General features: G+C 39.6%; 1 protein-coding gene across 6 annotated transcripts in view; it reads left to right on the forward strand.

Moving 5' to 3' along the window:
• MRTFB (myocardin related transcription factor B) overlaps positions 1-25,027 on the forward strand; it is a 66,832-nt gene that overhangs the window by 17,694 nt on the left and 24,111 nt on the right. For 5 of the 6 annotated variants that reach the window (XM_084216869.1, XM_084216873.1, XM_084216874.1 and 2 more), the window contains 4 exons: positions 22,273-22,338; positions 23,318-23,373; positions 23,922-23,997; positions 24,503-24,664. In XM_084216869.1, the coding sequence (XP_084072995.1) occupies positions 22,273-22,338; positions 23,318-23,373; positions 23,922-23,997; positions 24,503-24,664 (360 nt within the window). Of the gene's footprint in view, positions 1-9,721; positions 10,170-22,272; positions 22,339-23,317; positions 23,374-23,921; positions 23,998-24,502; positions 24,665-25,027 lie in introns of those variants that run through there. The other variant, XM_084216872.1, reaches the window with a different exon arrangement.

The following is a 25,027-nucleotide window of genomic DNA, read 5'->3' on the forward strand; positions in this document are numbered from 1 at the left end:
TACAGTGGCACTTAAAAAAATGCTGAAATGTTTAAGGGTATTTTTTTGGTAGGATATTTTTATGCAGGAAGCATTATGCTTACTGTGAGCTCTGGTAGTGATCCTTTAAACCTTTTGTTTACTTGAATGAGTCTTTTGGCAGTAGTCCAGTAGGAGACTGAACTGTTCTAGTGTTGTTCTGCAGTGTTGTTAAGCTGACTTGCACAAGTTAGTACAGAAACTGTGTTTCCAGCTTTTCCAATGTCACTGCAAGGGTAGGAGGCTTCTGCTCTGGTTTGGTTTTGTTTACCGTGGAGGTAATCACAGCATGCCTGGGTGAGCCAGCAGTCACTGGAGCTGTTACTACCTTCTCCTTTTTCACATTTTCCTCCTCTCCCCTGCCCTCTGCCCCAGAGATCCCAGTCACAGAAAAAGCAGGAGTAAGAGTTCGGGTGGGCAGAGGTCGGTGGGTTTGCTGCAAATTCTCATGGTTAGCTTAAGCTCCAGTGGAATTATTGTCCCTTGAGTTTACAAAGGAACATTTATATGCTGTGCCAACTCTGTCAAAGAGGTTTTAACTTCCAGCAGAGGATCAATAACAAAACAGTTGGAGTGCATTCGGAGCTTAAGATTTTCTAGTCACTTATTACATGCAGGTATTTACTCCCCGAACAAAGACAAATGGATAATTTTGGGAGGTAGATGTTATATGTCAGTCACCTGGACTGTCATAATTTTAAGGTTCTCCTATTTCATTTGTTTTCAAGCTCATGGCTGTGGGCAATACTATATTGCTAATGAACCTAATTTCAGGTTCTCATTAGTCTGCATCTTTCTGGATAATTAGGCAGTACATTCAGTGCATTGATCATGTAAGCATGTGCCCTGTCTATTGCAGTGGTTTACCATGCCTGTTCTCTGGAGGCAACTCTTGCTCCACTTGATAAAAAGCAGCAAAAGTTATTATTTCATTGGTTCTGCTCTTCACACTTGTCACCTCGTGAGTGATGACAGAGATGTATCTGTGATCCTGGCAGTCTCATGACAGCCATGGGTGTACAGTCCCTCTCATGAGCAGTGGGCCTGCTCACATACATGGAGTTTGGGAAGAGGCTCTGCGTTTGCATCCCTGCCTGAAGGAGGCCAGGTTGGGTCCAGTATGTGCTTTTTAGGCTGTGCACTTAGGAAGGACAGCTTGGGGGAAAAGTGACATGGATGAGGCTCTTTGGAAGCAGGAGGGAGAAGACTGATGCCTGGGTGTTGAGTTGGGCTGCGGTGGAGGAAGGCTGACAAGAGCAGCAGCAGCGTGGCACGGCCCAAGTACCAGTCAGAACAATGTGCTGCCCACACACTGTGCCACAGTTTCATGAGCTTCTGTCTGAGAGCCAGGAGGTGGCAAGGGAGGGAAGGATAGGCTGTCTGCTGCTGACAGCAGGAGGGTGGATGGGAATGGTGCTGCCTGCAGTTTTCCAACCTGCTGTTTCAGAGCCAAATGATGGGAAGGGATCGCACATGTAGATGCCATCAAAAAAAGGAAGCAGTGCATGACCAGAGCTTTTTGCATGCTGAATTAATACTTTTCCAGAGCTGGTGATCATGCCACTTTGGCTGGAAGAGGGAGCAGTGAAGGGCTGGGTGTGAGGAGCCATACAATCATTATTTCCAGGTATACGTAAAATAGAAAGCTCCTAGCTTGTGTATTACAGCAGCCTCTCCTGGCTGTGCAGTGGCTTCCTTGACTATCTCATTGTGCCAAACTCTTCTTGTGACAGTGGCTACTAGTGTCTGATAGAGACATGTTTCTGAAAAAGAGACGTGTAAGTTGCTCTTGTGCAGTTGTCATCTGCAAGTGGGATTCTGGTTATATTCTTTAAAATGAGTGGGTAAGTGGCTGGCACCTGTCTGGGCCATTGAGTGCCCTTCGGCTCTCAATGGCCATTTATTTTGGCCATAAATCCTGTCAGAAGGAGTGTGCCCATTCCCTGCCCTTTGTGTGGTGTGGAAAAGCAGTTCTGTTCCAGGCAGTGGGAGCTGTGAGGTGTCTGCTCCTCCAAACTCACAGGCAGCATAGGAATGGGATTGCTTCTGCTTCCCTTTGGGGTTGTGCATCATCAGCTGGAGGAGGAGAGGGAAGGTGGTGCTGTGCCTCCCATGGCTGGCAGCAACTGTTCTCCAGCAGAATTGGGCTAATTGAGAGAAGAACCAAGAGTCTTGGATATTTTGTAGGAAAAAGGCCTTGGGACAGTAAACATCTTAAAGTAAAAGTAAGACTGGTAAAATCTCAGTTAGGAGAAAGCAGTTCCCCTGGCTCTCTAAGAACAGGAACACTCAGGAGCAGAGACCTTGAAGCATCGAAGGTCAGGTGAGAACTGCAGCTTCCTGTGGGGTTGGAGAACTTGTGGGGTACTGTGGGGAATTCAGAGGAAGGTGGAACACATACACACATAAAATCCAACACAAACCCAAACATAAACAAATACTCCAAATGGTGTATATTGAGTCCTCCTAAGGGACCAGTCAAGTCAGCTGGGAGACACAGTTCTTAAAATAACTCAATGAAATCCACATCCCACTTAACCTAATGGTATTACTTAAATAAATTTGATGATCCAAGGGATTTTTTCTGGCATCTAAGAGTTGTGGTATATTAGTTTGCCTGTTATCTCTTATCTTCCACTCCCTCAGTATGTAGCACTGGTAACATGCATTCTTGGCATAGTTTTATGGCTTCTGAACAAATTCTCAATCCTCTGTGCAGTTAATAGATTTGAACTGCAATTTTGATATTAGGGAATCAGGTGAGATTTGGGACATTCTTCTTGCATCTGTGTATGACAGGTTTTTCTCCATTCCTCTAAAATCAGTGATTAGGTGTGTTTTTTCCTCTTGTAATGATATATAGGTAGGTCACTGTGCTTAGAATTTTTCTTGAGAGAGCTGGGAGAGACGCAGTGTAGAAAAGATGGCTAGTGGAAAGACTAGAGAATAACAAATGGAAAACTTAGTTCTGATTAAAGTAATAGCGTGGCAGGGAATATAATTGAAAAAATCATCAAATCATCTTAAATTCAGCAGTTTCATAATCACTAAACTGAAAGCAGTGAGATCTGGAAAGCAGCATGCAGATATTCTGATTAACAGCAACACTACCAACAATAACATCAACAAACCAAACATAAAAATCTGCCACAAACCAGACCTCAAAGGAAGTGTATCCTGAAAGGCCAATCTAGATAAAGAAGTGCACAATTTCTGTAAGCTTACAGTAGAAATATGTGTGTGCATTTATAGTGTAATCATCATTGTGTGTGTGTGTACAGTGGTGGTCCAGAGAGGCTGTGCAATCTCCACGCATGGAAATACTAAAAGTCAGACTGGTCACTGTCCTGAGCAAGCCTGTTCCAGCTGACCCTGCTCCAGCAGGACTTGGGCCAAGGGATCTCAAGAGGCTGCTGCCAGCCTCAGTGATTCTGGGGTTTGCCTTTCCATGAAGGTTTTAATAGCCCATGGAACATCCAATGTAAATGTTATATTAAATAATCTTTACTAAGAACACGCAGCGTATTGTAATTAATATATATTTGTGTTTATGTGCTTTGGGGTTTTTTTTTGTAGTGCTCTGTTTTCTGGGGGAGTTTGTTTTTGGGTTTTGTGTGGTTTTTTAACATGTCCATAGAAAAACCCAGAAGTCCCTTGGTATATATTTGAATGTCATCCTATCTGTTCCGAGAGGAGAGCGCAAACTGAGTAGGTACTGATTTCCCAGTAAGTCTGTCTTTGTCATTGGTACTGCCAGTTCCCACAATCCTAGCATTCCCAGGCCATCAGTCAGTGTCTACAAGGAACAATTTTCAAATATTAAAGCATGTGAAAAGACACACAAGCCAAAACTCAGAGATCTCTAGGGACTGTGACCTCTTAAATGGAATATATTCTGACATTTTCACAGGCTACATGAAAGAATTCCAGCAGGGTCATTCCATTTGGTAAACTTCTAAACAAACATTCCATCATTTTAGTTTGATTTATAGATATTATTTTTTTAAATTATCTGCTTATTGTGAAGAGATTAACACAGGAGACATGACCTGTGACTGACTCAATTCAAGGCATCTGGTATATGTGAAATCCTGTTTGAGGGCCTGGCATTTGAGTGATTACAGGAGATACAGAAAGCATGTTTTCCTTTAAAGAGATCACTTGATCAAACTGTCTTATTCTGACCTTTTTTCTTGAAATTCCTTGTGCATAACTAAATGCATAGTTAGAAAAGAATGTTGAGTTAAATTCCACTGCATAATTGTTTTAATTTGTTAGAACTAAGTCCTAACTGCAGATGTTGTTGTTGAAGTGTCAGTTTGTGACAGAGCCACTACAAGAAGGTAGCAGGGAGCAAACAGAACTGGTAATTGGTGTGCAGCAGTTATTATAGGCAAATCAGAGGTAGCACAGTGGATGACTAAATATTCTCCTCTACAGGATATATATATGCAGTTAAATGTAGATCTGTGTAGTTAAACATATACAAAAATGCACATTTTTATGTACTCTATATACACATTTAAAAATATTTATTAATTTAGATATGTATATGGGTAAGACCAAATGGAAGGTGGTTTTCATTTAAGCAGTGAACACTGCCAACATATGTCCTCCCTTAAAAGGAATTTGTGTGGGTTTTAGTGGGAGTAGAAGAACATGCAGACTTATAAATTTGACATCACTGTAAGTGTTTGGTATTTTTCTGGGAAGGGTGACTGAGGTAGATGGTGACCATTATTTGTGTTGTTTGGGTCTTTATTGCCACAATAGTGGAGAATATAGGCAGAACAGAGCTCCCCCAAAGCAATTCCCCTTAATTAATAATTTGAAGTAATGTTCTTAATGTTTATAGAAGTAATAGAATAAATTATAATAGGGGTTATGTAAACTGATGCTTTAGTTTGTGTAGTCAGAGCACTGTTTTCCTATGTGAAGAAATTATTACACCATGATCGAGAACTAGATTATCCTAACACAATATAAAGCACCAAGATATTCATCAAGGTGTATGTAAAGCCAAGGTGAAATAGATATTTGAGTAATTAGGCTTTTTTCCCACTTGAAAATGTTATTATGGGAGTGAAAGAGTTTAAACACCCAAGGGCATTTGGTTTGGTTTTGTTTTTCTTTTTGATGGGATTGCAAAGGAATGAGTTCCATATGATGTGAAGAGTTGGAATGTACTGTTAAAGCAATTGTTGCTTAGTTACTTGGAGTTTAATAAGGTTGTGAAGCAGCTCCCAGTCAGTGATGTCACTCAGCACATCACTGATGCTTCACCCAGATAAGGGTTTGTTGTGAGGGACAGACAGGCAGGCACTGGGGAGGTACCATGGGGCTGCATTGCTTCCTCCTGTACTTTGGAATTTTAGTTTGTATCTACTAGACACTTCCACCTTTTAAATAACACTTTTGCTGTAGGCTGAAGGTTGGCAGAACACTTTAAAGTCTGTGCTGCAGAACAATGGAAGGAACAAGGGCTGATGACCTTAGATGTAAAGCAAATGTTTGTGAAAAACTTGTGCAATACATTGCTCTTAAATGAGATTCTGGCTTATGAAACTGACAGAAATGTTCCATTCTGAGGCCTTTTTTCTTCATTTCACCCACTCTTATGCAGTACATTCAACTGTAATTGAAATTCAAATGAGAGGTACTTCTGCCCTCTGAAAATAATGCAAATTCTAACATTTCATTTTCACTGAAACCAAGAGCTGCTTGTGTGTCTTTTACTTCAGCTTCTGGTTTGGATACACTGATTGTAATGGAGTTCAGACCTGTAACTGAAAAATACAACATGCAGGACTCAAGATTTTCTTCCCGCTGAAAGAGATCCTTTGGTTTTCTTGTTTGATAGAGACCAGACCCTCAGCCACAAGTTTTGTTTCTAGGTCATTATAGGTTTCTCTGTGATTCTCAGTTTCGTTTTGCTATTTGTAATGGTAAAAACAGCTCATTTGAAACAGGTACATGCTCAAATTGCAGAGGTTTTATGTCCAATGTTTAGTTTGGAAATGAGTAGTTCTCTCTATTACAAAACATTCTCTATTTAAATAGTCAGCTGCAAAAAGAGAAGATGAAAAATCTGCAATTTGAAAAAGTTTTCTGCCTGTTTTTAACAATGCCATCAATTTCAAATGACAATCCAAATTCCAGCTCAGTTTTAGACACTGAACACAAAATCATTTCAAACTCTGAGTGGAGTTGTAAGATCCCAAGCTTTCTCTGTCCCTGATTTATATTGTGCAATTCATGGGTTGTTCTATTACCTGTATTACTGCTAAAATAAAGAGCAGTAAAGGAACAAACAAGTTGCTATTGTTTCACTAATACTTACACTAGAGGATTTTTTGTGGCAGGCCAAAATGGGTTATTTGAATGGGAAGGTGGTAATTTCCCACCTGTAAATCACAATTTCTTTTCAGAAAAATGTGGAATTAGGGTCCTTTAAAACCACCAACAAAAGTAACTGAAATACAAAGCAGTTTTTATTTGTCAAAACAATCTTCAAGGCAGATACTGCCCAAACATAGGCAGTGTGTTTGATGTATCAGTGTGGTGGTAGTGGTTCATGACAGAAATTCTGCTATTTCATAAGAGCTTAAAAAATTACCATCAGATTTGAAAGTGTGTGAGTAAATCTGAGGAGTCATTGTGGTGCTTTAGCAGTCACAGGTAAGAACAAATGTAAACCATTCTAGAGGAGTTACAAATTTATTTCATTTGGCAGGGAAGAAGGAGTCCTTAAATGGCAGGTGGGTCAGACTCTGTTCACATGGGACCTGCTCATGGGACCTTTGAACACCTGGGTAGTGGTAGTGAGCATGTGAATTTGGTACTGGAATGTGCTAACAGTGTCTCTGTTCCTTCTAGTGCAGCTCTTAGGAATGTTGACAAAGTCCATCATAAGAGCATGCACTTTTCCCATGTTGCAGTGCTGTGAAGCTGGGAATTGGGAGATGCCTCCAGGTGAAGAACTATATTGTTGCACACTCAAATAGCCAGTAAAACCAAGTTATCAATTGAGCTTGGATTAAGGTAAATTCAAGACTGCTGGGAAAACAAAAGGTTGTTGGAATAGGAATATTTTTTCATTATGTGGGAGATAAATGTTATTCTTCATGTAGGGATTTAAGAGAAACTTATCCCTGAGCAGAATATCCAGATATTCTCCATATTCACAGTATAACTGAATCTGGAGCAGAACTATTTCCTCCTTCAAATGCATCTTTTCTTTGTCTTCATTTGTTATGTCTGCCCTCACCCAACGATTCCATATTGTATAGCATTTATTGGCAACGGCAGTATTTGGTTACATGAAAAATACACAGCATCATTTTGACCTTTCATATCTCCTAGTCTGTACAAGAATTTCCTCATTCTTATTTTTCATAAACTCTGTAATTCCTGCTTTTCATACTAAAGATTTTGCATGTTACTGTTGAGATTTTGATCAGACTTCTTAAGGGTCTTCTAAAATTTTCATTTCTGTGTTAAGCTCGTATTGAACTAAGAGGTGAAATTGAAGCAAAATATGAGGTATAACTTCAAGTAGCTGAAGCATAAGCATAAGGAGTGGATAGGCACCAACTCCTGGCTAAGCTCATCTTTCTGAACAAGAGAAAAGCTCCTGAAGGCTTGAACTGCTCCCAGCCAGCTGCTGTACTGTGGTCAGCTTTCACCTGAGCACTGGCCACTCCCAATTTATATAAAGCACTATAAAGGGACAGGAATGGATAGAACTTCCTTCAGAAATATGGTGTTTCTTTAATTACACACTTCCTCATTAGGGCATGGAATTTTTTAAATTTCAAAATACTGTTTTCTGAATCATTGGGAAATCAGTTCAGAGTGTGTGAAGTGCACTGTACCCTTTTCATAAAACAATTTGTGCTGTTATATATTGCTAAACTTAGAATATAATTCATCAATCCAAACAATTAAATTCTCTCTTGGTACAAGAAAAATGTGGAGTTATAATCTGTTATATCAGTAAGTGTGTAATACTCTGTTTATTGACTGTGTCAGAGTTTAATGTGTGTTTAAGTTTAAGCAGTATGTGTTTGTATTCTGCTTGTCTGTTTTTATTTTCTGAATGTGTGATGTTTCTCAACAGTAGTTTTGTTTCTTAGGCACAGTAAGTGTTCGGCTGCAGGCAGTGAGGAAGTTAATTTGATTTATGAAGGAGCTTTTCCGCAGTATTTTTTCCTTGCGTTCAGTAAAAATCACTGCAAAAGCAAATGTATTGGAATAGTCTGTAACTTGTATTTAAGCAGAACATAATTTAAGCTGATAATTTTTATACAAATGATGTGCAGACAACTGATTTTTAGGCTGGGAGAGTGGCCTCAAATCATTCATGCTGCAAAGAGTTTTTTGCCTGTATTGTCAGCTCCTTACATGTCAAGAGGTTGCTAAAGCCTGGTGAGCTCACTCCTCCTTGAGTCTGCAGTTCTGAGCAGATCTAGGTCTCCTTCTCCCAGCAGCAGGCAAACAGGGAGAGGCTTCCAAATCCTGCTGGCTGGGCCAGGCAGCTTCACACCCCGTGGTGTCACTTGCCCTGGGAGTGCACTGACTCTTCACTGTCAAGGTGAAGAGTCAGTGTTCAGTGACTGTCTTGTAGAAAGATCCAAAGAGGAAAAAATGGGGGTTTTTTTTCTAGTTTCCACTTGTAAAAATTCCGTCTCTCAATGTATATAGGTATTTTCAAATCTGATTCTATGGAAGTGAAACATTTTATCTGAATGGACATGTCCTTTATAATTTCAGGTTGAAGGATTTAAAACAGAAAGTAGAGGCATTGGAAATGTGTGCAATGATAGCATTTTTAGGCCAAAGGGAACGGAAAATACACCTGCCAGAGTTCCTAGTTGATATGTAGAGACTCTTTAACACTATGTATAGTTTCTTTTCTCTAAGTACAGGAAATTAAATGCAGACTTTTCTGCTGTTCCCTTATGGCCAATGCCAGGTAATTAGAGGGGATCAATTTCCCTGAAATCTTCCAGGTTGACACTGAAGTTGATGACTCATGGAAGATAAATGGGATATGCTGCAGAGAATGGCAGATCAGAAGCTGTGGGAGGAAATACTCCTGTAACTGTTGGGAATAATGAGATGTGTAACTAATGCAAAACGGAAAATAATAAAATACTCAGGGTTTTGACTTTTACAACAAGGAACAGAGGCTCTCATACTGCAGGGAAAGGCATGGAAATAATCACTGGTTTTCCCAGTTACCTCTGCCGGGTAAATGTCTCTGGAACCAGTCCTGGGCTTGATGGGTGGGAAGGTTCCTTAACATAACTAACTTTTTCAAATGCCGCTGTGCAGCTTTATTTACTGGTGAAACTTAATGAGTAATGAATGTGCCGGTCAGGCAAAGATGAAATATTTCTGCTGCCTGCAGCAGTGTTCCGAGGAGTGGGGGCAGGGAAAAGGAAAGGGGGAAAGGGAGAGAGACCTCAGCAGTAATTTGTCTTAGGTATCAGCGAATGCTCTCCAGCAACTGCTGGATTTATTTTTAACCGCTTGACTCATTCTTTGTCAGATGATTGACCACCGAGCTGCACATTGAACACCAATGTGCAGAGGAAGCGAGCGTAACTACAGGCAGAGGAGGAGTGTCTGTCTGGGAAGAGAGGCGGGGTTTGGGAGTTGTGCTTCACATGCTCTGTGCCCGCGGTGAGAACCGGCTGCGGGCTCGGAGCGGGCATAGCGAACTGGGCTGAGCCGAGCCGAGCCTAGCCGGGCCGGGCCGGGCCGGGTTGAGTCGAGCCGAGCCGAGCCGGGGTGGGCTGGGCCGGGCCGAGCTGAGCCGGGGTAGGCTGAGCCGAGCCGAGCCTAGCCGGGCCGGGCTGAGCCGAGCCGAGGCGAGCCGTCGGGGCAGCGCCATGGGCGGCGCGGCGGCGCCCGGGCTGCGGCCGTAGGAGACCGCGGCGGGCCCCGTGCGGACCGCGCTGCGCCGCTGCCCACTGCGGCCTGCGTTTTTTCGGTGCTGGATGTTGCCATTCTAAAGGATTCCACCATGATCGATAGCTCCAAGAAACAGCAGCAGGGCTTTTCCGAGATCTTACCTGCAGGAGATCTTAAGCCACTGAAGGAGAAGGAATGCCTTGAGGTGAACAGCCAGAAAAGTCTCAAGGAAGGTCAGTCACTTGCTGCTTGGGGGACAGAGAATGCAGAAGTCCTGGGCACATTCAGTTCACCAGCATGCCTGATGTAATGCTGTAGGTCAGAAAGAGTTTTTGTACGTTAAATGAGGTATTGTTTTCCCTCTGGAAAAAAAAAATCCTCTAAAAGCTGAATTTAAATTTTTCCTGAGACTAGTAAAATAATGATGATGATTCCTTGATAGGAATTGTAGTATGAAGAAAAACGAGCAATCAAGTAGTCTTTTCAGGGTATCATTTAGTGCTGAATTAATGAAAGACTCTGAAATTGTCCTGTAAATATTGCACAAAGTGCTTCAAAATGTCTCTATTGAAATAAATATAATGAAATAAACATCATTAAATATGGCATGTCAAAATAAAACCCCACACACCTTTAGCGTTAGACATATTGCTACCTCATTTTCAACAGTTCTTTTCTCAGCTCTTTTCTTTCTTTGGAATTCTGTTCTCCCCTCATACTTTGAATTTTAATACTGGTTTTGAGAAGTGTGCTTTTCAAACCCCATTGTCTTTTTAAATGATTGTATTTCAACTGGGCATTAAATTGATAAAATGACGGGCATTAGTTTCTGAAATAGCAGTAGTCTGAGAATATTTGGAACATCATTTAAAGCTGACAAATAGAACTCGATGAGATTCATTTAAAGTAATCTTTGTTAGCCTGAGGCAATAATGCTGCTGAGACAGGGAAATTGTTTTACTCCTGCGGGCAGGATTCTTCCTGCTGGCCTGGGTGAAGGAGGAGAAGGAAGAGACCTCTGGAGGTCGGCTGCCAGCCCTGCCCAGAGCCGTCTGACACGGGTGGGAGTGAACACACCAGGCTCTTGCAGCTCTGGGCTCAACTCCAGCTGCTTAATCAATAGGACACAAACTGTATTTGTAGTAGACAAAATTCCTGCTTTCCTTTTACAGCACTCTACTTTGGCTTTTCCTCCAGATATCTCTGGATTGTCTGGTGATTCAGAGATTTCTCCCTTGGTGTGGTGGCAAGAGTTCTATATGAGATCCTGCCTTTCTCAGAATTTAAATGCTGGGTTCGTTTGGGGGTTTTCTTAATTTCTTTTTTAAATTTGGACCTTAATAATGTTTCAAATGGCAAGAAGATAGCCCATATTCAGTATTAAATTCAGTACCTGACAGGTTAGTTTAAAACCCCCATTACTTAGCTTAAAGTTTGAGCTGGAGAAAACCCTGATCTTTGTGCAGTGTACTGATACCGAAGGTGTGTTGGTGATCAGGAAGGTAGGGAGAGGTTGAGTGTTGCTGCCTGTGGCAGTGGCTGAAAGCAGAACAGTTCTGCCTCCTTTGTGGCAGGATAAGTACTGACTGGGGGACAGTGACTGAAAGAAAGGGCCAGCAGCGGCCTCTGGCCTCTGGTTTTGCCTCACAACTTAGAACAGGCCCCATTAAAGCCCTGCTGCTGCTGCTGAGGCTCTGGGGACAGCAGCGAGAGAGAAGGGAGCCAGGAGGGTCAGAGGGGTGGGCAGTGCTGTAGGAAACAAAACCTGTCTGGGGTAAGCTACCAAGAAATAAAGGGCAGAAAACCATGGCAAAGCCAGCATGGTGGGTAGTGTAGGTGGGCTGATGAGTAACCACAGTAATGATTATCTTCAGGCCTCTTCAAGCATGTCAGTTATGGAGAAAGTGGATGAAAGAATGTACATTACAGTAATGATGGTCTGTCAGAGTAGCAAAAAACCTGCAATTATGGGATACTCTGCCAGTCTAAATTCATTAATATTTTAGAGCTTAAATTATTCAGTGCATACAAGAAGATATATTTTCCATAATCACTACTTTTGCTTCCTTTTCTGTTTTAGTACCTGTTCTCCATTTTCACTTTCCCCACTGAATATTGCTTATTCTTTTATCTCTCCCAGGTTTGGCAATGTAATGATTAAAATAATGAACCTCTTCTTGAGAGTTTGATTGACTACAGGATCTCCTCTTCCAGCCTTTCCTCCTTCTAAAGCTTAGAAAAACAATAATTTTCTTTCTTGTGGTATATAGAATGAGTTATTGAAAGCACTCCAAATCTTCTTGATTTACATCTAGAGGGACTAAAACAGAGCTTCATGTTTCCAGTTTATTATGTTATGAAATATGTAGTTCAGGCATTTTATAGATTTTTAAAAATTCAGTTGTAGTTGTTAGTTTAATCCTATTTAAATAATACTACAGGTAACAGATTTTACTTTTTTAAAAAGATAAATTGTAGGACAACTTATTTTACAGAACAGTATCTTCTAAATTAGCTTGTGCCATTCTCTCTTTTTTTTGCCCTCCTCTTTTCTCCTCCTTTCTTCTTCCTTGAAATGATGTGGCTGATTTTGCCACGAGTTCTCAAACGTTTCTTCCTTAGGACACAAAATACTTAAAAATATGATATATGAATTATAAAACTTGTAAAGCTTAAAAACGTAATTATGTAGAGATCCAGCAATTCAAAAGGTGCCTTTGTTTCATAAGCTACTTTGCACAGGTTTGATAAATCTAAAATCTTGAGATAGGGCAGTGCTTATTTCAGCAATGAATACCTTAAGAGAACTGCAAGGTGCAATTTTTTTTTACTTAGCATTTCTTTATAAGAAAAGGGATTTTTGATGGATGCAAAAACAATAACACTGTCTTCAGCAAATTAATATTAAGGACATTAGCAGTTTAGATTGCAAAGGTGAATTTTTTTCTTTCCTTAGGCTATTGATACACATTATAGCATCCTGTAGCATGGAAGGAAATCCTCTTAATGATCCTTCTTTCTTGTAAACAGCTCAGATACTATTGTTGCATATTGTATTTTTTGTGAAAAAAGTTCTTACTTTTATCTGTCTGATCAAAATTACCTTTTGTCTGAGCAAGGAACACAAGATATTTTCTGTCTCTGAGGTCAACCACACAGTGCTAACTAAACAGCTTTTTCAGAAATTCCTGTACCATTGACTGTACCTCCTGCAGCATCTTGTACCACTGTCAAGTAAGCAACCAAAACATTTGGAAAATTCAAGTGAGGAGCCTTAAATGTGCATACAGTTACTAAGGAATAATCAGTGCCATCAAACAGTGCATGTATTAGGACCTGGGAATATATCTGGACTGCAGATTGAAAGGTTTCCAACAGCACTGGAGAGAGTTGAGGAAATCTTGTTTTATACCCTGAATTGTTTCAGTATAAAGATGGATGAGCTGTATGAACATACAGAACTCTTGAAGACACAGTATTAAATTGGTGAAACAGATCAGTCTGGTGCTTAGGTGGGATTTAAAAGGAGGCTAAATCCCAGTTTGTTTGTACCATATTTTTCATAACATAATCTGAGTTTCAAAGTTACCAGTTGCCTGCAGGCTACTCTAATTTAAAAAAAAAATAGCCAGGAAGGAAATTTTATTTCCACCTTGAAACACAATTTCTTTCCAGGATTTGTTATGCATTTTAAATTTACTGGTTTGTGAGGAACTGGAGACTGGCAAGTGCTGGAAACAGGATACAGGGTGGAATGAGTGGATTTCTCAGGTGTGCACTAGAATTGTCTTTGTGCTGCCTGAGTAACAGATTACCAGGTGTAGTCAGGAAGGATTTCTTCCCTGATCCCTTGCAATCAAATCCATGTTGCATGAGACTTGTTTATTCAACAGACTTCCTCCTATTGCTGGCATGTTGAGTATTGATGATACTCTTGACCTCTTCTGCTCTCCTGTCCTGGCATGGTAAAGATTATGCTCTTGGTTTATTTGGGTTGGTTGTTTTTTATAAAGAAAAAGCTCCAAGTTGTGTTATCTGGTGTTTAGAGGTGTTTTTATAACCCCTTATCAGTGGTAGTCCATCAGGTATGTTTCTTGAGACACAGATAATGAGAAAAATACTGGCAAAAAAAGTGTTATTCCTTTGTTAATAAAGGAAGCACTGTAAATTCTGTGTACTGATCCTGCAGGGCTGTGCTAAACTCTACCATAAACAGGCTCTTTAATGTCATGGGATAATTGTGTGTCGTAAAAGTAAATCAGCACTTACTCCACAGAATTTTCCTCTTCTGTGTAGCACTTAATAATAAATATATTGTAATACCATTATAATAAACACATGCTTAACTACTTCAATAAACCAAGACTACTATGTACTAATTTGATTTTATATGTAATCTATATACAATTAGAAGACAATGGTGGCTAGCCAAGAGCTTTTAAAAAACTTGCTATGGCAACTCTAAGATTTCTTGAAGTTTTTACAAAAGGATTAGGACTGCTGCTGCCAAGAGCCAGGGATATTCCCATCCAGCCCCACCCTCTTCCATGCAGCCTCTTTCTCTTGTTGGCATTGAGAGTCACACAGCCCAAAGTGAGTGGATATTGCTGAAGAGCACTTCTTTCACGGTGCTGCCTGGCCAGAGCACGGACCTGACAGGAGGCACTTCTGCCAGTGTGAAAGCAGCAGAAACAGCTGGGGGTGGAGGGAGGCACAGACCATTGGCTTTTCCTTGGTAATCCTGTGTTAGATCATATTGAGTTATGAAACCACACTCTGAAACCACTGTCTGCTTTGCTGCTCTGCTGGGGATTCTTCTTTCCTGTCACATCCAACACAACACGTGGGAGCATCAGCCTCTAGTGCAGGGTCCTCCCTAATGCAGCAGCTTCCCCGTCCCTGTGATCAGCTGGACTCACCCACTGAGCATCTGCAGAGTCTGGAGCTGTCTGCAGCAGAGTTGACTCAGTACCATTGTTCACACCCCCATTTGCAAGCAGGCAGCTCGGTGGCAATCCACCTTGCTCTGTTTTGAATTAATGTGTAGTCTCCTGAGGTGGAGAATCTGCTTGGGTGTGTTTTTGTTTGCTGTGCCTAGGAATAGCATGGACAATGGAGGGGGCTTGGCTGGAAATCATCTGTCATCATTCTATGTAATACACTCCAAATTATCACAAAGGAAGTTGTAATAGACGTAGAATTTAAACTCAAGTTTCATGAGTCCCTTCACAGTACACTTTTTGGCTAATAGTAGTATTTGAAGAAATGCAGATTATTTTTTTAAAAAAATCAGAGGTCTGTGCTAAGCAGAGTAATATTTGCAGATTTAGATGTTATTGTTAATATACTGAAGTTATGCAATTTTACAGAAAATGGAAATATAAGCTTTAGTTTGTTAAGACTTCTCACCCAAGATGATAATGATTTTTCTCATTTTAAAGATGTAGACAGAATAATGAAAAGTATAGATTTTGCTTTTTACATATCCATGCATATATATATATATATTCATCCCAGCAGACATCCCAGCAATTTGTTTGAAGGCTTGTGTATGTTCTGGCTGGTTTCTAAGCAACATGTTCCATGGCAATAGGATACAACACAGATTGTCCTATATCCTAGTGATTTAAGCCTCTCAGCTAATGATATTGTTAGAGTTCATATGTTTGTTTGAAATGTTGAGTTTACATGCAGCTCTCTTTGCCATCTAGGTTTTCATTTTCTGCTTTCAGTGGATGCTGTTACTGCTGGAAGCACTCATCTGAGCATCAGCACTGGCTGCAGACAAAAGCTTTAAATCACAGTGGTATAATTTGAGAGATCTGGACGTCCTGCAGGGCTTCCCTCCAGAATTCTAGAGAGATGAACTGAAATGGCCCTCAGTAGTCTCCTCTCATTTACTTTACACTTACACAGTACATTTCTAAGCTGAAATGGAAGTATCGCTCAATAATTGTTTAAAATGAATATGCAAAAGAGCTGCTTCAACTTTTCTTAATTATTTTGGATATAGACTTAGCAGAAAAATCACTTACACAATAATGGAAAAAAGAACATTAAAATTATATAACAAGTAAGTAAGGGGTTTTTTTTAACAAAAGCAAGTTAAACTATGTAAAATAGTTCCTTTTTAAAATTATATCCTGGCATGCATGCAAGTTTTGAAGGCATTCACCCATGATTAGATGATATCTGGTACTTTTTACAAGATGAATTGATGATAAATTATTTTTGTTTTAAAACTAAGAGTAAACATGCTGTTATTACCATCTTCAGCTGATGGGGAATAAGTACCACAATTCAAAATGCAACTTATCTTAAAATTTCATACAACTTACTTAGAATCATTTCCAAGAAATTAAAGGTAGCTACTTCCATGATTTTCCCTCCTTTCCTTCTTTGACATGCCATATAAATGAAGTGAACATTATATTAACAAATTTCTGACTCTGGACTGGTGGAATGTGTAATACCATGTACAAACTACCATATTCCATAGCCTTCCTGAATTACGTACCTTGCATATCACTTGCTCTTTCTTTTACTTACTACACAAAATATACTTTCTAATATTTTTTTTTATTTGCAGAACAAATATTAGTGGGAAGAAAACCCCATTTTTAATAGATAGAATATAATACCTCATCATAGAGTTGAGGGAGGAATCTCAAATCAGGAGAAAGCAGAACCTATCTCTGGAAGATTAACCCAGCATGAAGTTACGGTGTTTAGAAAACACAGACTTTAGGATGTGAGCAGATGGGCTGTGGGGTGCAGGGCAGCAATGCAGGATGCCCAGAGAGCACTCGGTGCTCAGGTTCTGAGGGCTGGAGCTGCTGCCCTGTGAGGCTGGGCCACAATTCCAGGACAAAGGCGATGCTGGGGTCACTCCGTGGTTCACCTGCCCCCGGTGGAATTCTCTGCTCTGTGCAGTGCCACACGCTGGTGCCACCCTCGCGTTAAAGGCACAGCTTCAGCCCAGGGGACACTTCTGTGTGCACCCTCAGTGCCCCGTGCCACTGCAGCCTCTGCCGGGAGCCTCTGCCCTCTGTGCCCCAGCCTCCAAGGGGCGCCGGCTGCAGAAGAGCTGTTGGCAGCTGGCAGAAAGAAATGGAGGCTTTCAGTGTAACAGCTTCTCATTGAAAGGAAACGGCCCTGTTTCCAGCACTGTCTGTTTCCATGGCAGCCAGCCTAGCAGCCTGTGCTGGAGTTTCTGCCGCTCTTGGAAATTTCCAAGGGGTTATGGAGGAATGTTGGACATTAAATTTTCTCATTTCCACTTGCAGTTTTAAGTGTTTAAATAGGTAATATCTGTTGGATTTTAACTTCAAGAGAATAATGAGATGATTACATACAGAACATTAAAAAAATCTCAATGTGTTGTTTTTCCTCTTGCTGCCATTTGAAAGGACTGTGTGGTGTCTGCTGGACCCTGTGTTCATGGTGAAACGTTTGTTTCAGCTGTGTAATTGGGAAATGGCAACAACTATTTGCTGTTTCATAGTTCCTTCTATAAAAAGATTAAAATTTGATCTTAAATTAATAGGCTATGTAATTAACTGTGATAGATGTGGAATTATTAGTGCTGGAACTGTGCACAGTATATGTTCTGGTTTTTTTCAAGGCAGGAAGCAGTGGTGAAAGCTTGTCAATCAGTGTAGATAGCATTGTTCCTGCAGGACAACTATTGATTTATTTTTGGCCTCTTTACATTCCAGTGCTTGTGATTGTCTAGTACTACTTTGAGTCTGCTCTTCTATAGGATACACATTACTGATTCATAACAGGAGTCACTTGCTTAGCTCTGACAAAAGCTGTTTGTTGTGGGTGATTTAGTAATACACTTTATTTCACTCCTTCTGCCACTCACAGCTAGTAAGACATGCCCAGAGCACTCTGTTGTTGCCTTTCCAAGGTATACAGAACGTGCTGTGTCTCCTCAAGTGCCTGTTGGTGGCACTTCTCCTGCTCTCACCCCCTCGGAGCACTTCAGCAGGAGATTGAGGAGCTGCTGGTTCTGGTTATCCTCAATCTCTGCCCCTTTGGGGCACACTGTGTGAACCTGAACAGGACTCCTGGTGTGAGAATGGGGCATTGGCTTTATAAAAGTTGCTGCTTTACGAAAATACACTTCCACATAACCAAGTGCATTGGTTAACAGATGAGCTCCCCTTTCTGCACCATTACCTCTATTCCCTGGTCAGAAGTGTTGATTCCCTGGTGTGCTAACACTGGAAGGAGCTGGAAGAGTGGGAGCACCAGCCTCTGGCACCAGCCTCTGGCACCAGCTTTTGTGCTGGCTAAACACTTTACCTCTAGTGCAGTCACAAGACTTCTGCTGACTCTGAGAGTCAGATAACCAGATGTTCTTACTGTGAGGAGGGATTATGCTTTTTTGTTTTGTCAGTAAGTATTAAATAAGCTAGTCAAGCTTTAATGATCATTTTATTGACTTAAGAAGACACATGGAAATTTTGGAATCTCTCCACCTGGTGTTCAAGTGTTAAAATCGTATGCTTGGTTGAAAACAAAGAAGAATATCCTCCCTTCTCCCTCGGTCAAAGCAGGAATTGGTCTGGCCTCTCCGTGCATGGCTTTTATTCAGAAGCAGTTCACAGACAATTTTTAGAGTTGTGGTGGTGTGAAGGAGGATTCCTGCCAGATAATGTGAAGTGCAAAATATTTGTACTGTCTTTGAACAACTAGATTTGCTCAGCGGTGTTAACATTGCCCTTTTGCACGTGTACTTTAAATAGGGGGAACAGTACTAACAACATTAATCGTTTATCAGCATATGTAAATATTTGTTAACATTGTGCCTTCATTTTGGAGATCACTTATGATTTTAGATGTTATCTAGGTAGCTTCCTGATTTTAAAGGTGTAAAAGTGATCTGGCAGCAAGCTGAATGGATTTACTCGGCTAAAAACCATCTGGAAAACACAATGTTTGAGTAAATACTATTCCAGGGGCAATTTTGCTTTCGAGTTCTCCCTTCCCCACATCCCATGATGGTTTGTCTGTAAATGGTTCTTTAAAATAAAGGACAGAGGGAAAAACAAAAGGAAAAAAAATCCAAACCCTGACCCATACTAGAACAAGAGTAAAAAAAAAAAAAAATATATATATATATATATATATGTATGTTGTATTTGGGTAATGCTTCAGTAGTTTTTAGTTAGTTTGGTTTTTGGTGTTTTTTTTTTTTTTTAATCTGTGTCCTCTTATCTCATCCAGCTTTACTAGATTTACCACTTTGTCTGTTTCTGACTGTTCTAGAAATCTCTTGCTCTATGGATTTCCATATATATGATAAGTAAAGTCAGTATTAGCTTTAATTACATTAGATTTAAACCAACCTGCGTTCTGTTCTAGATAGTTTCTCACAGAAATACACGAGCAATTCTTTGCCATAAGTGGAATTCTCATATGGCTCATCCTTGTCTCTGAAGATAATTTCATTATATTTTCCTTATTGATTCAGTTTCCATGACTCCCATCCTCCTGTCAGGCTGGCTGTTCTTTGAGCCGCTTCTTGTGAGTGCCCATTTCCTTCTGAGCTTTTCCCAGACCTCACTCCTGTTCCCTTCATACCCACACCAGCTTCCCCTGCAGTATAAAGAGACAGACACATCTGTCTGCGCCTACAGAGACAGTGAAGGGTCACTCCTGACTCTGGTGTGACCACCTGCTCTGACACCCTGACTTGTAACCCAGGTGTGCTCTGACTGTGTGAAGTTTTGCAACTCACAGACAAGTGTTTCTGTTTCTTCCTTATAAACAGCTCTGCTTTTTACTTTGTGTCACTGTAGGGGCTGAAAGAAGCTGAAAGTATTTTAGATCCTCTAGATCCTTGTATCTCTTTTATAGAGATATCAGTATTGGCTTTTTTTCTGATTGATTTGCTTTGGAATAGCAAAACCTTTTTAGCTTTCCAACTTTAAAAAATAATATATTTAGAGGTTTTATTCAAGATTGCTTTCTGTTTGAAATCTTTCTATTATTTAATAATCCATTTGACTGCTCAATATTTATCTTTTTAAAAGTGTAGATATGAAACACTTTTTCAGCGTTAGTTTTGGAGTTGATTGCAAAAGCAAACATCTGGTTTTCATCCAGCTTGGTTTCTGTTTAACCTCCTTGCTCTGGTCAAGTCAAAATCTTCAGTTATTATCTTATACCATCTTTCTAACTATGAGTCATCTCTTCTTTAGCATTCCCCCTGCAGTGCTTTCCTATTAGTCATGCTACAGGCTGTCCTTTCCTTATTATGTAATATATAAGTTCATGATATTTATCTAGTAAGTGAATAACTACATGTTCTATGTCTTCTATAGCTCTAATTTTCTCACTCTTTCTATGACTTGTCCAGATACAGATGGGACAACTTCAGAATCATCCCTTATTGGTTTGTAATGCCCAGTGTAGATGAACAGATGATGGGCAGACAAGTAATGTTATGAGAGACAGACATGTTTTTCTTTAAAAATGCTAAAGGTTCACACATGAGCACATAAGGTTTATGTGCAGGTACATTCTTACTGTTCTCCTCTCCCTTTTGCTCTAGTCCCACTGCATATTCTCTTTCTACACTTTACGTTGTTTAGGATATGGCTCAGTTTTTAGTCTTTCTGTAAAGCTTAAGCCAAATATCTGACCATAATTGAAACCACAATTCATAGATACATTCCTAAACTACACAGCAGGGCTTCCCATCATTTATATTTAGAAATAATGTTCAGTATAATATATTCAATAATAATGTTTTTTCCCACTTGTGATTACTAATAGTGAAAGCACATCCCTAGCACTGCTTAGGTAGTTACAGCTGAACCAGCTCCACCTACAAAATGAGAAAGCTTAGTGAAAAAAAAATTGTAAAAGAAAATTTTAAAGTCTGAACAGATCTACTGTGCCACAGCCCTGAAATGTTTGTATTTGAACTCTCAATGTTTGTGTGATACAAGAAAATAATGTCCTTGTTTTCAGGACTTGCTATTCCCAGTCTTAATGCTTTCGCCAGAGGAATATCCTTCCTGTACTGCAGAACAGGAAATAAGCTGGTTCCTTTTAAATTCTGGAAACAATGAACTTTGTCCTTAGCTTAATTTTTTAGAAATTACATTCATTTTGATGTTTTGGACAATGCATTAGCTTGTTTTGCTTCCTTGTGAAATACAATAGAAACAGCATACCATAATCATACACCCATAATAAGCTCTCAAGTTGGAATTTCAGCATGTAAATATTACATCTTTAATATACTTTGTCTCTTAACTGTCCCTTGTTCAGAAGATGAAATTTCACTTTGGGGTAGTAGCTATATGTGTCAAAGAGATAATGAAGCATGATGATAAATTGATATAGAAACAAGGGGAAGGGAGGACTAGAAGAAAGAAACAACCTTTTTTTTTTTCTTTTCCCCCCCTCGGCACAAAAAGCCATAATCTTGAAAAGTATAAAACTTCTATGTCTGCCTCTTAACCCAGGTTTTGCGGTTTCTGTTGTAGTATTTAATATATGTCACACTGGTTGACACACAGAAATGTGTGAGAAATATTTCTTGTAATGTAATGAAATGTAAGAAGTTACCTCTGGAACTTTATAAGCTGTTTTTCCACATTGGATAGTACTGGATTTACTCTGTACTTTAAATAATTATGATAACACATATCTCAGTCAAAAAAACCAACATTTTCTGATGTTCAGAGAGAGAATAAGGTGTGTTCCTGATTGTAACACTTTTTTGTTGTTTTTAAATAAAGCAGATAAAATTCTGCTTCTCTTCAGTTTTTTGTGTTTCAGCAAGGTTTATTTAAATGTACAATCAGTCTTTATATTAAAAAAAAACCTTAAGAAGAAACAATCAGTGAGATACACACAGAGTTTTTCTTCTAAAATGCTCTGCACAGTTCATTTCTATTTCAGCACAGAGAAGTCATGTAAGATGGTTCAGGATACACAGTAAGGCTGTATAATCATTATGGGCTCCAGTTTATGGTTTAAACTCTTTTTACCTCACTGTTTTCTTGTTGTAAGCTTAAGACTCCTCATGAGGTCTGACTGATAGGAAAACTGGATGTACATGGGAAATAGAGTCCTGGCATCAGATGAGATTGAGAAGCAGCAAACTCCAGTGAAAGTGGGGGTGGAAGTAATCCCTGGGAACTGTTAACAGCAGCTGTTTCTAGGATGGCTCTTGGGGGGTTACTGTCAGGTCTGAATATACAGCAGAATGTATTTCTGAGGTTGAAATACTTGGTATCACTGGAATGGGGGTTTTGCACTCTATGAGGAGACTGTGCTCACACAGGAATCAATGTTTTCTTTTGTCAGTACTTCAGCTGAGGCTGCAACAGAGACGGACACGAGAACAGCTGGTGGACCAGGGCATCATGCCACGTAAGACCTACATTTAGTAATTTGTATTTCTGCAGTGTTAATTATGAATTGAATATATAAAATGATGAAGATAAGCATTTTTGTGGGATAATTAAAAATAACTTTAGCATTTGAAAAGACTTGTGGGATCCTTTTGATAACCTAAGTGAGCATGTAGTGAATTCACTGTGCTTCAGTGAATTCATGTGCATCATGTTTCAGTTAAAATAGCCATTGTGACAAAAATGCAAGGATTTGTAGACATGGTCTGATTCTGCTTTTATTTTCTCTATTTAAATAATTATGACTAATTTACTAAATAAACTAAATTACTTAAATAAGTTGACATTAATAATAAAACCAGCAGTTTTTAAAAAGTAGAATGACAAAGGTTGCCAAACAAATGAGGGGTGCGCAGAAAACATGGAGGATCTCTAAGTGGATAGCACTGAGATGGAGCACTCTACAGTTTATGTTATTGCTAGGTGAACAGTGGGTTTTTTACTCTTTTTGGTTATTTAGAAGATAGATATCATTCTGTTTTCTAAGATGAACATTTAAGGCCTCTACATTTTTCGACATCATTTTTAAATCAACGCATAGTTCTTAAGGGAAGGTTCTCTCTAATAACAGCCAGTATGAGGTATGGACAGCCAGAAAATTCAGTGGAATAAATTAAATTTAATTGCCATTTTGGCATTCTAAACCTTACCTCACAAAATTTCCTCTGTGGGACAGTTTTGATAAGTAAATAAACATCTTTGTAGATAGCGAAAAAGTTAACCATTACATGGTAATACTCTGTTAAATATTCCAGATATTCTATAAAGGAGTATTCCTCATCTCTGCTAAATATAGGTGGATACAACTAGCACAAATCAAATGTAATCCTGCAAACACAACTCTGAGGTGGTGTTAAACACTCATACACACATTCTGGTTAGCATATTTCTTTCGAAAATGACTTCCTGTCCGTTTAACTCTTGCTCTCCCTTCACAGCTTTGAAAAGTCCAGCTGCATTCCATGAGCAGATAAAGAGCCTGGAGCGAGCCAGGGTAAACCACTTTGTGTAAACTTGTGATTAACATCTGGAAATGGAGAGTCAGTTTTTTGTGATACTAAATTCCCTGAGTACATGGAAAAATTCTTACCATTACAGTAATAATGTGTGCTTTTATTTTGGGAGAATTTGTTAAAATAAAATATCAAATCTGAGAGGAACTTCTCTGAGCCTTCACAGATCAATGGGGATTAAACTTATGGGGGGTTAACCTCCAGTTAAGGATTGGATACTTGAGGAAATTATGCTTGTGCAGTTTTTTCTATGAAAAATCTATACTATTGTGATTATGTGGTGGTGTGGAATCAAATCCAGAAACATTCCCATCTTGTTTGGGGAAGTTGGAAATCCATAAGCCCTGCTTAACTGCTAGGAAAACAGAACAAAGCAAGAGGAACCCCTCTACTGCCTGTGTTCTGACAGTGCTACCCACCCATCTGAATGGAACTGCAAGTATTCATTGATTCGGTGTGGGTGATTTGTCAAACTGCTTTGAGTTTTTAAGTGAACAGTAGCTAATGGTGTTTCCTCCTTTCTTTTAAGACTGAAAATTTCTTGAAGCACAAGATCCGGAGCCGGCCGGACCGCTCGGAGCTGGTCAGAATGCACATCCTGGAAGGTATGTGCCAGCTCTGCTCAGAGCTGCTCACAGCGGGGCCTTGCTTGTGCTCTCAGTTGTCTCCCTGAATGACACTTTGATGGGAATTATTTCTAAAGGTTTATCTGCTCTATTTCTCTACTTCTACAGTGTCTGTGGTACTCTGTATTCTAAATCTGTATATTAAGAGGTACATCTATGGCAGTGAAGGTATTCTCAGCAGTGTATTTATTTGTTTGCTATTGCATATTGTTCTTGATCTATAATGGTAATTATAGCATGAGGTCTGTACATGGAGTGTTTCTATTGCTTCAGTTTCTACACATGCCCTAAAATGACCTGACAGCCTTGTGCTCTGCCCTGGCCCTAAAGAACCTTTAATAAATGTGACTGTTATCCTGTTATCTGTTATACTTGGCTGCTTTTTATACAAGTGGAATGGTTATTGCAAAGAAGAGACAATGTTGCTTGTCATGAAATTGGGGAACAATTGGAACAGAGTATTTGAATCAATTTATCCTTTTAGAGACCTTTGCAGAGCCTTCACTACAGGCCACTCAGATGAAACTGAAGAGAGCTCGGTTGGCAGATGATCTGAATGAGAAGATTGCTCAGAGACCTGGCCCTATGGAATTGGTAGAAAAAAACATTCTTCCTGTAGACTCCAGCGTTAAAGAAGCCATTATAGGCAAGTAGAAGTCCCACAGCTTCTGTTTGTGATCTATGTGGCATTGTGGAAAATAAATAATTTAACTCTTGAGGGTAAAGTTCACTAGAAGATCGTATATGCTAAGTTTATTACTACTTACTCTTTCAGCTTCTGAGACCTAAACTTTGTTATCATTTAAATGAAGTAATCCTATTTTTACATGAAACTTTGAAAATACCTTTTTTAAAATAAAAATCATTACAAAGTAATCAAACATCTGTAGCCATTCCTCAGCCTGTCATAGGTGCACTCCACATCTGTTGAACATACCTTTTAATCTCTTACTAAAACCACTTCTGCTCCACACTTGGTTTTATTGATTCCTTGAATATGATTTAATAT

This window comes from Fringilla coelebs (assembly GCF_963513975.1).
Source record: "Fringilla coelebs genome assembly, chromosome: 16".
NCBI classification, from domain to species: domain Eukaryota; kingdom Metazoa; phylum Chordata; class Aves; order Passeriformes; family Fringillidae; genus Fringilla; species Fringilla coelebs.